An 18,254-nucleotide genomic window follows, 5' to 3' on the forward strand; every position below is an offset into this window, starting at 1 on the left:
GAAGCCACTCTCAGCATGGAGATACGCAGCTCTCAATGCTGGCATAAAACATTAGATTGCATAACAAAAGTTTACCCCATCACTTGCTAAACCTGGATTGTTGATGAATGTTTTGAAAATCTCAGACTTGTCTGTTTACATCTCAATATAATTTCTACAATTCATCTTGTGCTCTTACCAGCCATGACGGTCAAAACTGTGAGATATTCAGCCCATGTTATAGTTGTCTGCAGCTGCTGTTATGCCACCTATCACAAATGGATGATGTCAATGAAACTGGCAAATACCTGAGATCGGTAACTAATACTGAAAAGATAAACTATTACATAAATAAGAAAGCAGTTCGCAGTGCTATTCACTATCTCTGCTTGAGGAAGCCCAGCAGATTGTTAACTAATTAATTTAATTTGGCTCAACTGTGACAAAATTGGAAAAATTCAGGAAGAACTGAATATGCTGACTGGCAAATCAGGTAAAACATTTTGCCTGTTCAAAAAAATCCAGAAATAAAACAGCATCTCACTGCCAGTAAAACTTAAATTTAGCCATTGCTCAATGAATGTAATAAAGGCCAGCTTCAATGGATCAGCAGTGGCTCAGAAAGATCAATGGGACTGGGTGGCAAGAGTGGATCAGGAATGAGGAGAAAGTGAAAGAACAGAACAATTACCAATATTTAATGATTAAATGGAGAGAGTGGCTTGACTAAAGATAACAACAACTTGCACTGATATATTGCCTTTCATGTAGTAAGTGTCCCAAGGCAATTCAGTGAAGAAACAGATGTTGAGCAACAGAAAAGTTAGGGGATGTGACTGAAGGCATGGTTGAAGAAATAGGTTTTGAGGAGGCTTTTGAAGGCACAGAGAAGGGTTGCAAGGTGGATGGATTTAGGGAGAGACTTTCAGAGAGTAGAGCAAGATGACTGAAGACACAGCCACCCATGGTGGAACAGAGGAAGAGGAACCCAGCTTCAGATGACCAGAAATTGTGGGCTGGGACATAAGGCTGCAGAAGGTAAGATGGGGTGAGGACATGGAGGATTTGTAAATGAGGATGAGGATTTTGAATTCAATGCAGCAGAGGCCAGTGAGAACAAGGTAATGGGCAAGCAGGATCTAGTGCAAGGCACAATACGGCAGGCAAAGTTTTGAGTCAGGTGGAATTTACATACATAGAAACAGGAGTAGGCCATTCAGCCCTTCGAGACTGCTCTGCCATTCAATTAGATCATGGCTGATATGTACTTCAACTCCGTTGACCCGCCTTTGATCTATGTCCCTTGATACCCTTACCTAACAAAAATCTATCATTTGAAAATTTCAATTGACCCAGCATCCACAGCATTTTGGGAGGGGGGGGGGGAAAGAGAGTCCCATTTTTTCATTACCCTTTGTGTGAAAAAGTGCTTCCTAATTTCACTCCTGAATGGCCTAGCTCTAATTTTATGATTGTGCCCCCATGTTCTGGATTCCCCCACCAGAGGAAATAGCTTCTCTGTATCTACCATGCCGAATCCTTTTGTCATTTTAAAGGCATCAATTAGATCACCCCTCAACCTTCTAAACTCAAGGGAATACAAGCCAAGTTTATGCAACCTGTCCTCATATTTTCACCCTTTAAGCCCTAGTATCATTCTGGTGAATCTGCACTGCACCCCTTCCAAGACCAATATATCCTTCCTGAGGGGTGGTGCCCAGTACTGAACACAATACTCCAAATGGGGTCTGACTAAGGCTCTATGCAACTAAAGCATAACTTCCACCCCTTTGTATTCCAGCCTCTTTGCGATAAAGACCAACATTCCTTTAGCTTTTTTGATTACTTTTTGTATCTGCCCACTAGCTTTAAATGATTTGTGTACATGAACACCCGACTCTCTTTGCTCCTCCAGTTTCTAGTTTCTCACCATTAAGAAAATATTCCAATCTCTTTCTTGGATTCAAAGTGGGTGACCTCCCACTTTCCTATATTTAACTCCATTTGCCACAGTTTTGCCCAATCACTTAATCTGGCTATGTCCCTTACAACTTCTTGCTCCCATCTATACAAATTACTGTGCCTTCTAACCTAGTGTCATCTGCAAACTTGGATATACAACTCTCTATTCCTTCATCCCAGTTATTTATATATATGGTGAAAAGCTGAGGCCCCATTACAGATCCCTGGGAACACCACTTGGCACATCCTGCCAATCAGAGTATGTTCCTTTTCTTGTCTCCTACCTCACAACCAATTTCCAACCTACGTGGCAAGGTTGCCTCCAATTCTATGCGTTTTCATTTTCACTAATAATCTCTTCTGCAGAACCTTATCAAATACTTTCTGGAAGTTTAGATAAATAACATCAATAGATACTCCATTGTCCACCATGTTAGTGACCTCCTCAAAAAATTCAACTAGATTAGTCAGACATGACCTACTCTTTACAAATCCATGCTCACTCTCTCTGATCAGCTCGAGCTTGTCCAAGTGCTCAGTCACTCTGTCCCTGATGACAGATCCCAGTAACTTCCCCATGTTAGACTGTCAAGTCTGTAGTTACCTAGTTTCTCTCTCCTTCCCTTCTTAAATAATTTACAATTTTGCAATCCAATGGCACAATTCCCGAATCAAGAGAGCTTTGGAAAATTATGGCTAACATATGTGCAATTTCCTTAATACATACCCCAAAAGTGGTATAAATATTTATGTTGAAGGGTAGCAAAGCAACCAGACTATGTTCAAATTCAGGCAGAGACAAACTATTCCATACCGTAAACATTTTCATAGAACATTTCTTCACAATTTATATGCTTGTATATAAATGCAAGTTGTTAATTTTTTTTCCAATTTCTGAAGAGGATCTTAGTACTAGGAAAAGGAGCACTTTCCTATTTCAGACACCCAATGCTAGCACCTACAACTCCCAGGTCAGGTACAGCATGGTTAGATCCAGAGTAGAACTCCTTCTACTCAGCCCTCACAATATGCCTCAGCTCTATCTTCAGAACAGTACCCCCTACTAAATGTGTGACATTTTCCATTTCCTACATCAGCAACCTAGTGGTGTCATGAGTGAAATGCCAATTAGTGCAAGTTAGAAACTTTTCTGCATTTTGGGCCCGTGCAAATCAGGAAACAGGCTGAGAAAGCACAAACATATTTCACAGAAAGTGCAGGCCGGCCTCAATTCAAACCCAGGTCCCAGAGGTAAAGATCCAGCTTCTATCCCAATGCACCACCCAGTATCCTTTTGTTCTTTTCTTGTATTTTTTCAGCATCGCCCCTTTAGGCTCTCGCGCCATTTCCAAGCAAAAATGATGGGTTGGTTACCTGCTCCCAACCTTCTACCCTAAGTCACTCTTGCAACATAGTGCATAACGATGGCACTTATTAACTACTTTGATTTTCCTTCCCTGCTGGCAAGCATCTCTTCTCTGCCATCAGCCTCCTTCCCCCAGGAGCTTGGTTGGCCAACTGCTATTAGGAAATCAGTGTATGAGGAAACAACAGGCATAAATCTAACATCTGATCACTCTGTGGCTCAGCATATTAACACAAAAATGTATTGCCGCCCTTGGTCAATTTATAAAGGACCTCATTTGTTTTATTCTAGCATCAACTAGCTTCTGCATACCAGCAATGACATTTTGGATCCTTTGGGACCAAAGGCATAAACGACATTCGCTATACTTCTCAGTAACAAGGCTTACACTTGGTGTAATGCTCTCCAATTTATCACCATAGCCAAAAGAAGAAAAATGCAATTTGTTCTTCTCCTTGAAACTTGAAACACTTAAATATTAAGTTGGATTACATCTAAATGATGGGGACAGAACAAGGTTACATTTTATAAATATTAAACACAGTCTGTTTTTCTTCTCTGTAGATTAGTTAACTTAGCATTTCTGACAGAATTCAGTCATGACCTTTCATTTATTTGATTCTGTAAACCCCTTCCCATTTTATTTCTTTGTGCTAAATGCTGATAAAATATCTAAATGGCAACTAATAAGACTCCCACCCTCTGCATCCTTTACATAATAAAATAGCAGGCAACTATAATAAAATGCCATTACGTTAAAACGAATAGTATCGCTTATTTTATTTAAATATAAGTAATGCATCCTCACTGTTCCCAAGCATCATTTACCCAACTGGTGCTCACCTCTCTCCATCCATTTCTGGTTTAACTGGAGAGGCACATGCTGGACAGAAATCCTATCATGTATATCACTGCACTGCTCAGCGCCTGTGAAATGACTTTGGGTTGCATGTAGGATGGGAAAGCAAGGCTGCAATTCCCCCAGCCTACCCATATTAACAACAGGGCCCTAGTGGGGCAGCAAGGTTATTAATCCACTTTTAATTAACTTAAAAAAACAAGTTAAATGTATTTTTATTCCACAGTTTCTAGCAGAATTACAATATTAATAATTCTATCACAAACAATGGCACAGTAAAGCACATCACTCATTTAAGCTGGTATTGCATCTATTGCAGTAGAGCAGGAGTTATTTCTTCTGACTATACAGGATAGGGAGCTGGGTTTCTCCCCTCCCCCCCCCCCCCCCGCCCCCGTCTCCTGTGAGATCTTTTTACTGGTGAATTAATTCAAGCACACATTTTCTAGAACTGCAAAGACACCCCATGTGTTACAAGCACAGGATCCGTGCAGCTATGCTAGGTTATTTTTTTCTTACCCCATGAGGCTTCTGTACTTTAAGTAGCAACCTCGTCCCTCCACCACTACAGTTAGCAACTCCAGCCCTCCCCCACTCCAGTCAGCAAATCTAACTGCCCCTGCTTCAGTTTGTGAACCCCAGTCTCCCCCACCTACTTCAATCAGCAGTACTAGCTCCTTCAATTACTTCTATCAGTGAAATTTGTCCACTTCTCATACTCCATAAGCCAAAGCCCAGTCCCCACCTACTCCTGCCATCAGACCAAAGTAAATAAGGAGGCCCATCTTCCACTGGTTACAGAGCCACTCCTACAGCATTTGTATTAAAAAGTTAGTATCGACACCACTGTGTCAGCCAATAAGTTGGAGGTGGGGCAGGCCTTACAGCAAACAGTCTATTTTACAGCAAACAAAGTCTATTTACTCAGCAAACAGAGTCTATTTGAAAAGAGTCTCTACGAACTACAGCAAACAGAACTCACGACCGAAACTACAGCAAAACCAGAGGCCTCTGCCTCTGGCAGATGAAGTAGTATTTAAAATGACGCAATTTTGTGAGTTCTCTCTTTTTCTGTGTCTCTAGGTATCGGAACGCTAGCTTAAAGCAAATGTAGAGGCACCCCGTGCTCATCCTGAGAATAAACTTGTGATCCCTACAACTGACGTGCTCTTCAATTTTCATTTCAACTTGTGGAAATGACTGTTTTGAACTTGATAAAAACAGGATTATTTCTCCAGCAACATGCAGTGAGCGGAGGATAGTTACATAATACAAATTATGTGCATAAAATCAACCCCAGTCACATACAGCAGTGCGATCTCCAAGCGTAACTGACGGGGGAATTACCCCATCAACTCCATTCTGGCCGGGAATAGCGGTGTCACCAAACGCAGCCATTAAAGAATGATTCATGGCCTCAGAGGCCTCTGCCTCTGGCAGATGAAGTAGTATTTAAAATGCCGCAATTTTGTGAGTTCTCTCTTTTTCTGTGTCTCTAGGTATCGGAACGCTAGCTTAAAGCAAATGTAGAGGCACCCCGTGCTCATCCTGAGAATAAACTTGTGATCCCTACAACTGACGTGCTCTTCAATTTTCATTTCAACTTGTGGAAATGACTGTTTTGAACTTGATTGCTAACTGTGTAGCAAAGGCTTGCCAGAGTCCCACATTAAACACCCACCATGACTAGCACCATACAGCAGCTTCCAAATTATTCCCTTATGACTGACTCCAAGCTCACTTCCATGTGAACTGGCCCCATGGAGGGTCTTGAAAACCAACTGTATTTTAAGGCACACAAGTTACGCTGGAATAGTTAATAAATGGAGTATATTTCCCCAAACTACCTCAAGCATTTTTGATTACTGCACTTCAGTTTAGCAAAACAACTGTGTATAATACTCACGACAGGGATATTGTCATGTGAAACCTTTGTCTCAGGCCATGAAACATCACAAACGACTTTGGTGGGAAGGATCGTGCTGTCACTTCACAGTATGGCTTCTCATATCCTCCCGAGGGACAATTACACTTGAATCCACCCTCTGGGAGGTTCGTGCAGGTTCCGCCATTTCTGCACACACCTGGAGAACAGCGTCCAGACTGACTGTCCACTTCACAGTGATCACCTAACCAGGGTTAAAGCGCAAAGGTTAATGAAAACACATCATACACATCATTTCTTCCACTAAATCAGATACAACTGGGATTGTGCCATTATACAAGCCAGCTCCCTGTTCATAAACACCATGGAGGTTGGAACGTTACCGTGCTTACTGATTGATTCTAAAAATGTATAATAGTGTCTCTTGATAAAAACAAAAAAAAACAAGTTAAAGGTGGTGCTGCAGCAGTTTGCAAATGATAATAATGCCAGCTGTGTGAAGTAGATTATTACAAAAGTGGAATCGTTTGCAAAATTCTCACAATGACATGGAAAAAACACCACTGAGACAGAGAAAAAGAAACTCCAAATCAGTCTGAAAATAGACCATGCTGACATCCTAAAGGTGGACGCATCCGAAGAGGATTCTGCTGGCTGTTGTCATCAGGCTGCACCATTATTTCATTCCACAAAGGGAGATTTACAGGTCTTTAAAGTGGGAATCTCAGCATCAAGATCTCTTTTAAGCATCAAAGTTACAAAGCAATATGATTAGATTAACATCCATTTCTGTTAATTTTTTGATATTTCTTTAAGCTTTCATAGAATCATCATAAAATGAAACAGCACTGAAGGAGGCCATTCAACCCATTGTGCCTGTGCCGGCTCTTTTAAAGAGCTATCCAATTAGTCCCACTCCCCTATTCTTTCCCCATAGCCCTGCAATTTTTTTCCCCTTCAAGTGGCTATTGATGAAATTCTCTGAGGTTCATTCTCAAGAAGCTGAATTATCAATAACCAATAGTAGTAAATTCAGGGATGATTCAACGTTATCTGTCTGTTAATTCAGCTCTCTTTCCTTAGAAGGTCAGTAACCCTTCCAAGTCAGCACTCTTAATGATATCAGTCCTCATTGTAAAAAAACAAAATGAGTGAAATGGACACAGCAAACCAATATTAACTATAATTCTTCGTAACTTTTCCATATTTTAAAATTGGGCATGATAATGTGATTGCAATGTTACATTATCAGATATTTTTGAAAGGAGCGAAATACATGGAACAAATTTGAAGCAAAGTACTTAACATTAATCTTCACCAGTCACAGTGCTGACCCCAGCAGTTTCCAGCTCCTATGAGCGCAAGTCTAACGGAAGTTCCTCTTGGAGTGGATTTTCTTAATGAATGGATTTTCCCTTCCCCCAAATCATTTACATGGGAATGAATTCCTGACCAGAGTAAGCTATTCAACTTATACACAAGTTGTCTAGGCCCTAAGCTCTGGCATTCCCTCCCTAAACCTTGCCGCCTCTCTACCTCTCTCTCCTCCTTTAAGACGCTCCTTAAACCTACCTCTTTGGCCAAGCTTTTGGTCACTTGTCCTAATATCTCTTTATGTGGCTCGGTGTCAAATTTTGTTTGATAACGCTGCTGTGAAGCACCTTGGGATGTTTTACTAAGTTAAAGGCGTTATATAAATAACACGTTGTTGTTGTTGTTGTTGGCGGCCAAGATTTGGAAGAAAAGCCCAGAGTGAGTCAGGGTGAGATGTCTAACGTGAGATGTCTAACTGTAAACTATCTAATGGACTGTGTTACAGTTTATAGGTTTCTCCACTTAGAAGCATGTAGTTTTAAAGCAATTTATCCCTATGGATGAAATACAGGAATAATTGTTAGCAACAAAAACAATTATTCATAGAAGTAACGTGTTTTCGTCTCAGATAATTTGAGTTTGCTGTTAACAGAAATTGGTTCCATGTATGAAGGTTGATTTCTTATTTGATATGCTGACAGTAAATATGCATGGCAACACCAGTAAATATATCAGCATTTTTTTCTCAAATTATTTTTTTTTAAAACAGGGTTTCAATTTTTCTCCTGTTCTGCTCATTATGGTCTCCACACACCATCCCCCAAGCGGGATTCCTTCTCCACACACCATCCCCCAAGCGGGATCCTTCTCCACACACCATCCCCCAAGCAGGATTCCTTCTCCACACACCATCCCCAAGCGGGATTCCTTCTCCACACACCATCCCCAAGCAGGATTCCTTCTCCACACACCATCCCCCAAGCAGGATTCCTTCTCCACACACCATCCCCCAAGCGGGATCCTTCTCCACACACCATCCCCCAAGCAGGATCCTTCTCCACACACCATCCCCCAAGCGGGATTCCTTCTCCACACACCATCCCCCAAGCGGGATTCCTTCTCCACACACCATCCCCAAGCGGGATTCCTTCTCTACACACCATCCCCAAGCGGGATTCCTTCTCCACACACCATCCCCCAAGCGGGATTCCTTCTCCACACACCATCCCCCAAGCGGGATTCCTTCTCCACACACCATCCCCAAGCGGGATTCCTTCTCCACACACCATCCCCAAGCGGGATTCCTTCTCCACACACCATCCTCAAGTGAGATTCTTTCTCTACACACCACCCCTGAGTGAGATTCTTTCTCCACACACCACCCCTGAGTGAGATTCTTTCTCTACACACCATCCCTGAGTGAGATTCTTTCTCTACACACCACCCCTGAGTGAGATTCTTTCTCTACACACCATCCCTGAGTGAGATTCTTTCTCTGCACACCATCCCTGAGTGAGATTCTTTCTCCACACACCATCCCTGAGTGAGATTCTTTCTCTACACACCACCCCTGAGTGAGATTCTTTCTCCACACACCATCCCTGAGTGAGATTCTTTCTCTACACACCACCCCTGAGTGAGATTCCTTCTCCACACACCATCCCTGAGTGAGATTCTTTCTCTACACACCACCCCTGAGTGAGATTCTTTCTCTACACACCATCCCTGAGTGAGATTCTTTCTCTACACACCACCCCTGAGTGAGATTCTTTCTCTACACACCATCCCTAAGTGAGATTCTTTCTCTACACACCATCCCTAAGTGAGATTCTTTCTCTACACACCACCCGAGTGAGATTCTTTCTCCACACACCACCCGAGTGAGATTCTTTCTCTACACACCATCCCTGAGTGAGATTCTTTCTCTACACACCATCCCTAAGTGAGATTCTTTCTCTACACACCACCCCTGAGTGAGATTCTTTCTCTACACACCACCCCTGAGTGAGATTCTTTCTCTACACACCACCCCAGAGTGAGATTCTTTCTCTACACACCACCCCAGAGTGAGATTCTTTCTCTACACACCATCGCTAAGTGAGATTCTTTCTCTACACACCATCCCTAAGTGAGATTCTTTCTCCACACACCACCCAAGTGAGATTCTTTCTCTACACACCGACCCTAAGTGAGATTCTTTCTCTACACACCACCCCTGAGTGAGATTCTTTCTCCACACACCATCCCCAAGCGGGATTCCTTCTCCACACACCATCCTCAAGTGAGATTCCTTCTCCGGACATTGTCCTTAAGTGAGGTTCCTTCTCCACACACCGACCCTAAGTGAGATTCTTTCTCCACACACCACCCCTGAGTGAGATTCTTTCTCCACACACCATCCCTGAGTGAGATTCTTTCTCTACACACCACCCCTGAGTGAGATTCTTTCTCTACACACCACCCCTGAGTGAGATTCTTTCTCTACACACCACCCCTGAGTGAGATTCCTTCTCCACACACCGACCCTAAGTGAGATTCTTTCTCTACACACCACCCCTGAGTGAGATTCTTTCTCCACACACCATCCCTGAGTGAGATTCTTTCTCTACACACCATCCCTAAGTGAGATTCTTTCTCTACACACCACCCCTGAGTGAGATTCTTTCTCCACACACCATCCCTGAGTGAGATTCTTTCTCTACACACCACCCGAGTGAGATTCTTTCTCTACACACCATCGCTAAGTGAGATTCTTTCTCTACACACCATCCCTAAGTGAGATTCTTTCTCCACACACCACCCAAGTGAGATTCTTTCTCTACACACCGACCCTAAGTGAGATTCTTTCTCTACACACCACCCCTGAGTGAGATTCTTTCTCCACACACCATCCCCAAGCGGGATTCCTTCTCCACACACCATCCTCAAGTGAGATTCCTTCTCCGGACATTGTCCTTAAGTGAGGTTCCTTCTCCACACACCGACCCTAAGTGAGATTCTTTCTCTACACACCACCCCTGAGTGAGATTCTTTCTCCACACACCATCCCTGAGTGAGATTCTTTCTCTACACACCACCCCTGAGTGAGATTCTTTCTCTACACACCACCCCTGAGTGAGATTCTTTCTCTACACACCATCCCTGAGTGAGATTCTTTCTCTACACACCACCCCTGAGTGAGATTCTTTCTCTACACACCACCCCTGAGTGAGATTCCTTCTCCGGACATTGTCCTTAAGTGAGGTTCCTTCTCCACACACCGACCCTAAGTGAGATTCTTTCTCTACACACCACCCCTGAGTGAGATTCTTTCTCCACACACCATCCCTGAGTGAGATTCTTTCTCTACACACCACCCCTGAGTGAGATTCTTTCTCTACACACCACCCCTGAGTGAGATTCTTTCTCTACACACCATCCCTGAGTGAGATTCTTTCTCTACACACCACCCCTGAGTGAGATTCTTTCTCTACACACCATCCCTGAGTGAGATTCTTTCTCTACACACCACCCCTGAGTGAGATTCCTTCTCCACACACCGACCCTAAGTGAGATTCTTTCTCTACACACCACCCCTGAGTGAGATTCTTTCTCCACACACCATCCCTGAGTGAGATTCTTTCTCTACACACCATCCCTAAGTGAGATTCTTTCTCTACACACCACCCCTGAGTGAGATTCTTTCTCCACACACCATCCCTGAGTGAGATTCTTTCTCTACACACCACCCGAGTGAGATTCTTTCTCTACACACCATCGCTAAGTGAGATTCTTTCTCTACACACCACCCAAGTGAGATTCTTTCTCTACACACCGACCCTAAGTGAGATTCTTTCTCTACACACCACCCCTGAGTGAGATTCTTTCTCCACACACCATCCCCAAGCGGGATTCCTTCTCCACACACCATCCTCAAGTGAGATTCCTTCTCCGGACATTGTCCTTAAGTGAGGTTCCTTCTCCACACACCGACCCTAAGTGAGATTCTTTCTCTACACACCACCCCTGAGTGAGATTCTTTCTCCACACACCATCCCTGAGTGAGATTCTTTCTCTACACACCACCCCTGAGTGAGATTCTTTCTCTACACACCACCCCTGAGTGAGATTCTTTCTCTACACACCATCCCTGAGTGAGATTCTTTCTCTACACACCACCCCTGAGTGAGATTCTTTCTCTACACACCACCCCTGAGTGAGATTCCTTCTCCGGACATTGTCCTTAAGTGAGGTTCCTTCTCCACACACCGACCCTAAGTGAGATTCTTTCTCTACACACCACCCCTGAGTGAGATTCTTTCTCCACACACCATCCCTGAGTGAGATTCTTTCTCTACACACCACCCCTGAGTGAGATTCTTTCTCTACACACCACCCCTGAGTGAGATTCTTTCTCTACACACCATCCCTGAGTGAGATTCTTTCTCTACACACCACCCCTGAGTGAGATTCTTTCTCTACACACCATCCCTGAGTGAGATTCTTTCTCTACACACCACCCCTGAGTGAGATTCTTTCTCTACACACCATCCCTAAGTGAGATTCTTTCTCTACACACCACCCGAGTGAGATTCTTTCTCCACACACCACCCGAGTGAGATTCTTTCTCTACACACCATCCCTGAGTGAGATTCTTTCTCTACACACCATCCCTAAGTGAGATTCTTTCTCTACACACCATCCCTGAGTGAGATTCTTTCTCTACACACCATCCCTGAGTGAGATTCTTTCTCTACACACCATCCCTGAGTGAGATTCTTTCTCTACACACCACCCCTGAGTGAGATTCTTTCTCTACACACCACCCCAGAGTGAGATTCTTTCTCTACACACCACCCCTGAGTGAGATTCTTTCTCCACACACCGACCCTAAGTGAGATTCTTTCTCTACACACCACCCCTGAGTGAGATTCTTTCTCCACACACCATCCCCAAGCGGGATCCTTCTCCACACACCATCCTCAAGTGAGATTCCTTCTCCGGACATTGTCCTTAAGTGAGGTTCCTTCTCCACACACCACCCCTGAGTGAGATTCTTTCTCTACACACCATCGCTAAGTGAGATTCTTTCTCTACACACCACCCCTGAGTGAGATTCTTTCTCCACACACCATCCCTAAGTGAGATTCTTTCTCTACACACCACCCCTGAGTGAGATTCTTTCTCTACACACCATCCCTGAGTGAGATTCTTTCTCTACACACCACCCCTGAGTGAGATTCTTTCTCTACACACCACCCCTGAGTGAGATTCTTTCTCTACACACCATCCCTAAGTGAGATTCTTTCTCCACACACCACCCAAGTGAGATTCTTTCTCTACACACCACCCCTGAATGAGATTCTTTCTCTACACACCATCGCTAAGTGAGATTCTTTCTCTACACACCACCCCTGAATGAGATTCTTTCTCTACACACCATCGCTAAGTGAGATTCTTTCTCTACACACCATCCCAGAGTGAGATTCTTTCTCTACACACCACCCCAGAGTGAGATTCTTTCTCTACACACCACCTGAGTGAGATTCTTTCTCTACACACCATCCCTAAGTGAGATTCTTTCTCTACACACCACCCCTGAATGAGATTCTTTCTCTACACACCACCCGAGTGAGATTCTTTCTCTGCACACCACCCGAGTGAGATTCTTTCTCTACACACCACCCGAGTGAGATTCTTTCTCTACACACCACCCGAGTGAGATTCTTTCTCTACACACCACCCGAGTGAGATTCTTTCTCTACACACCACCCGAGTGAGATTCTTTCTCTACACACCACCCGAGTGAGATTCTTTCTCTACACACCACCCCTGAGTAAGATTCTTTCTCCACACACTGTGCCCATGTAAGATTCTTTCTCTACACACCATCCCAAAGTGCGGTTCTTTCTCCAGACACTGCCTATGTGAGATTCCTTCTACACCCTCCATCCTAGGTAACATTCCTTTTGGTTTCTGCATGCCATCCCTAGGTGGCATGGCAGGCTAGCGACCTATTCCCAAATATCTACTAATAGATTGACCAACTGCTAGGAGGTGCGCAACTGGCAACTGGCAACAAGGGGTTGAAGGCGGCACAACAAATCATCAATACATCCCATTCTTTTTGTTCATAAAAATCCAGCCAAACAAATAGAAAACCAAAGTCCCCACATCAATAAGTGTACCCTGATGCTTTGCCATACATTTTCTTGGGCAATAATCTTGAAATTGTGTGGCATAAAAGTCTGAATATATGCTGCTTACTGTAAGAATCTTATTGTAACATTTTTGCAGCTGAATGCCTGAATGCAGTTCTATTGTCATGAGGATTTCCATTCCATTAGTGGTGCTGGATCTTTAATGTCCATTCAAACCACTGGAAAATGGCACCTTGGTTCAACATCTCATCTGAAGCACAACACCTCGTAGCAGCCTCAGTACTGGATTGGAGCATCCACCTAGACTACAAGCTCAAGTCTCAGCATGGAGCTCAAAACCCAAAGCCTTCTGGCCTACGGATTAGAGCATAACCAATTGAGCTAAGCTGTCACGCTTAAATGTGACTAACCTTTATCTGAAGAAATGAAGAATCTTCCTAAAATAGCACTAAGTATTTAAAATAATCCGGCTGTTGGGCACTTAAAAATCAAAAGGAAAAAATGAAGCAACACACCAAACCCATTAATGGAACACATCAAATATGAATCTTGTACAAACTGTTATTGATTAGTTAGCTCGTTCTCTATGAGTAGATTGTATTAAGGAAAGAAAAGAGTTTGGATTTCACTGGTCTGTATTTTCTCTTAAAACAGTGTTCCTTACCCAGAGAGTGGTTAAAATGTGGAACTCGCTACCACAAGGAGTAGTTGAGGCAAATAGCATAGATGCATTTAAGGGGAAGCTCGATAAACATGAGGGAGAAAGGAATAGAAGGATATGCTGATCGGGTTTGATGAAGTAGGGAGGGAGGGAGGAGGCTCGTGTGGAGCATAAACACCGACATGGACCTGTTGGGCTGAATGACCTGTTTCTGTGCTGTACATTCTATGTCATTCTATGCAATTGCAGTGTCACTATCCCTGTCCAATAATATGATCTTTGGGAGTCAATGGAGATTTTATAGTGAAAGCAATCTTGTACAGTGCTATCTTACTATAACAGAGAGAGCTATAAACAATGTGTGTTAAGTTAGAGACTGGTACACTGAGATCATGTTATTGAGAAGGAGTTTTATATGTTTTTCTACACTAAGGGAGCTGTAAATAATGCGTGCTATGTCAGAGGTTACAGTCTATTAGTGAGTGTTATAAACAGTGGACCTTCTATATAGTTCCCTCTATTAGCAAGGGGGCATTAAATAATGTTATTCTATAATAGAGACTGTTAGTGGAAGTTCAATGTGGTTTTTCAATAATTGATGGAATCATAAACAATGCATTATATCAGATAGCTTTATTGGGGGAGGGCAGTGGAACAGTAAGGTTAACTGACCATCTTTGAACCTGGGCTCAAATCATGTCCACACTGATGGGATGGAGGTCTTCTGTCTCTGATGGCTGTGAGGGCCCTAAGCCAAATAATATTGAGTGGTTTTAATCCATCTGCGAGTAGATGCAAATCCACAGCATAAAGCTGCATTAAATCTGCATCATGTAGTGCTAAGAATAAAAATTTCACTGCACCACTCCTGGCATATGCTGGGAGCACATAAAAGGAAATTGCACACTCCCAGCCTGTGATTTTGCATTTATGGACACAAAGAGATAGGAAAGCATAATTTGCCAATATATTCGTCCAGTGCATACCAGGAGCAGTGCAGCTGAATTTATATCACCAAACTGGCAAACTCACTCAAGACACTGTATTTGGTTGGTACAATACCTGGCTTGCAAGTGTCTAAAGCCAACAATTTGGAGAAGGGCAGGGAAAAGTGGAGACATTTCATTTTCTCATTTTTTTTTTAGTGGGGATGTGTTAGAGAAGGCACTCTTATTAGTATGGGAGCTTTTAATATTAAGTGATATTATCTCAGCAAGGGGTCTGTTTCAGGATGCGATGTATTGTATTGGAGTATTATGGTGATGGATGTGGGATATATCACAGTGCTATAATGACAGGTGTGAGGTATATCAAAAAGTATTATAGTGAGGTGGGATGTGGTATTGCAGAACATTATTGTAAGGGTTGTAATTATTAAGACAGTTTTTCCAATATGGTTTCTCTATAATAAAGAAGCCACAGACAATAGACTTAATGTTGATGAGGGCTTTGTTACCACTATTTTTTTTTCTGTTTCAGCATCCAAAATACATTCACTCTTATAGTTACCATACCTCAAAGTAACTTTATTTCAAGTGATCCCAGTGCAAGTAGGATGAGTGGCACATCAAACACGCCCATATTTGGATCATTTCAGCTTTCATGGAACCTCACTTTTAAAAACAAATTTAGCACATGTACACAGAGAGGGGAAGTACTGGAGGATGGTATTTTGAGAGGCATGTTATTCACAGGGTATTTTACATGTTGTCCTACACAATAAAAGTGATGTGTACATAAGCCCATTTATCATGGCCTACCATGAGTTTGTCAGCAACTGGTTAAGGGGCAACAATTAGTTGTTATCAGAGCAAATCCAGAAACGGCAAAAACATACTAAATATTTTTCAAGATTACATAAAGCACTTACTTAGCTCTTCTGATCTACAACATATGTTATATGTGGTGGGGTGTAGGGGGAATAGACAAAGTAATTTTCTCCAAGAAGAAGTAATATATCAGCTACTGCATGGTGCTACAGGCTGCTAATGTTCCAGTTGGGAGGGTGGGGTGGTCAGCTTCATAAACGCTGTTCATTGCCTCCAAAACCAGCAGCAATCACCCTCCCCCCACCCACCCACCCACCCCCATCCCCAAATATATGCATCCTTAAGCATTAGTACCAGCAATAAAAATAGTTGCTGTCACAGACAGAACAGGACCACAAAAGCCTTACTGTTGAAGCATTTCACTAGGCAGCTCTGATCGTACACAAGCTCTTTCAATAGAACCCTTTCTGACTTTAGTTTGTTCTTTTTACTTTGATAGATTCCTTATTGAGTTGCATTTGTTTGATGAGACATGAAAAAACATAGCTACCACAAGGAGAAAACTAGGTTAACATTACCCCAAGTGCAGTTTATTCAAACCTAAATGCAGGCCTGTGCTGATGGAAAGATTAATGAGCTAAGTCAAATTCAAATAATTTTCTGTTCATTTCTGCTCTGTACCCTAGTTGCTAAGAATTTGCTTTATTTTTGGAGAGGGGTGAACAGAACCATAGATCTTATTACCTCAAGCTCAATACAGATGAGAGTGTGAAATATATGAATACAGTATATAAGGACACACACAGTGGTAACACACAATACTGTACATAGTCATTGCATCAATAAATTTACAATGCATTTACTAGAAACATTACTTCTCAAAACAGCTGTAAATTCTAAATCATACATGTTATATAAAAAAAGAATTGGCTGGTAGGTTCCCAGGCATTATTCAAATCAAGAGTCCTGATGATATTACAAAGCACACATGAGCTTGACAATTTGGCCAGCTGTCGGGCGGGAGACTGCAGCAGGTTATTTAAATGAGGCCCTGCCATTAAAATCAGCAGGGCCTCCATGTCCCTGACCTTGCTGGGTTTTCCCCGCGATACCGTGCTCCCTCCTCACCTCCCCATTACTATCGGGGCCTGAGTGTAGATATACTATTCAACTGTGGAGAGTACCGGAGCCAAACCAAAACTGTTCTTACCTGAAGTCTACATGTGCAGTTTTCAACCGGAGTCACCGAATATCAATTAGAATTGGAAACCTTGGCTTATTTTTGCTATCCTTAGCCCAGAGTGCCGACTGCTGTATCTGCTGAGATCAGCTAGCTTGGTACAGATCTGGAATCAAACTTGGTCCCTTTACCCACTAAGCCATCGGGGAGCACAAACAGTTTCATTACTTCCTTAGATCACAAAATATGAAAAACGCAATTTTAATATTTGTAAAAAAAAATTTCAGCTCTTGAACCTAATCCTAAATGCGTGTCAGTGGAAGGTGGCATGGAGACAGACATTCTCTGACTGAACATTGTGGATTTCTCTGTGCAACAAGACTTTTTTCTGATGCTGAGAGGCCCTGCTCCTAATGTTCAGGAAAGCTGTGATGATTTAGATATTAAATTAAAGCCTTGCTATTCATTTTTGACCATCCATTATGGAATCACAGAAAGGTTACAGCACGGAAGGAGGCCATTCGGCCCATCGAGTCCGCGCCGGCTCGATGCAAGAGCAATCCAGCTAGTTACACTCCCCCGCCCTATCCCCGTAGCCCTGCAAATTTTTCCTTTCAAGTACTTATCCAGTTATTCTCCACATTAAACTCTCGTATGAATCAGGTAATTATTATTCTGTTGTGATGACAGTACGCTTACCTCTTGTTATCTTCAACCAATTATTTCAACTACTTTAAACAGTTATTAGCACAGTTTTCATGTTATTGAGATTAAAGCACATATAATGAAAATACTAGGCAGCAGGGAGAGAGACCAAAAGGTTCTATGTAATATCAGGGTCTGATATTCAGTAAACTGCACAAACTTTGCTTTTGTAATTTTGAGGGAATTTTGTCTGAACCCAACAAATAAATTAATCTAATTTCTCACTCCCAGCCATCTGTTATTTTGTATATACTCTTCTGGAAAGAATATAGGTAGTCTCAGCTCCTGAATGGAGCAGTTCAGGATGAGAGACATCCATCTCAAGAGGAGGAAAAATCCATAAGGATGACTAACCCAGCTCGCTCAGTGTACTCCAAGTGGCAGATGTGGAGCAGCGCTGATGGCAATGATGCCCGAGGCCATTACTGTCCCCC

At 42.7% G+C, this 18,254-nt stretch overlaps 1 protein-coding gene across 1 annotated transcript in view; it reads right to left on the bottom strand.

Annotated features, from left to right (window-relative positions):
* Positions 1-18,254, bottom strand: part of celsr3 (cadherin, EGF LAG seven-pass G-type receptor 3) — a 243,391-nt gene that overhangs the window by 154,297 nt on the left and 70,840 nt on the right. The window contains exon 3 of the mRNA XM_067999063.1: positions 6,073-6,295. Within this exon, the coding sequence (XP_067855164.1) occupies positions 6,073-6,295 (223 nt within the window). The remainder of the gene's footprint in view (positions 1-6,072; positions 6,296-18,254) is intronic.

The sequence above is a fragment of the Heptranchias perlo genome, chromosome 17, assembly GCF_035084215.1.
Source record: "Heptranchias perlo isolate sHepPer1 chromosome 17, sHepPer1.hap1, whole genome shotgun sequence".
Lineage (NCBI taxonomy): Eukaryota > Metazoa > Chordata > Chondrichthyes > Hexanchiformes > Hexanchidae > Heptranchias > Heptranchias perlo.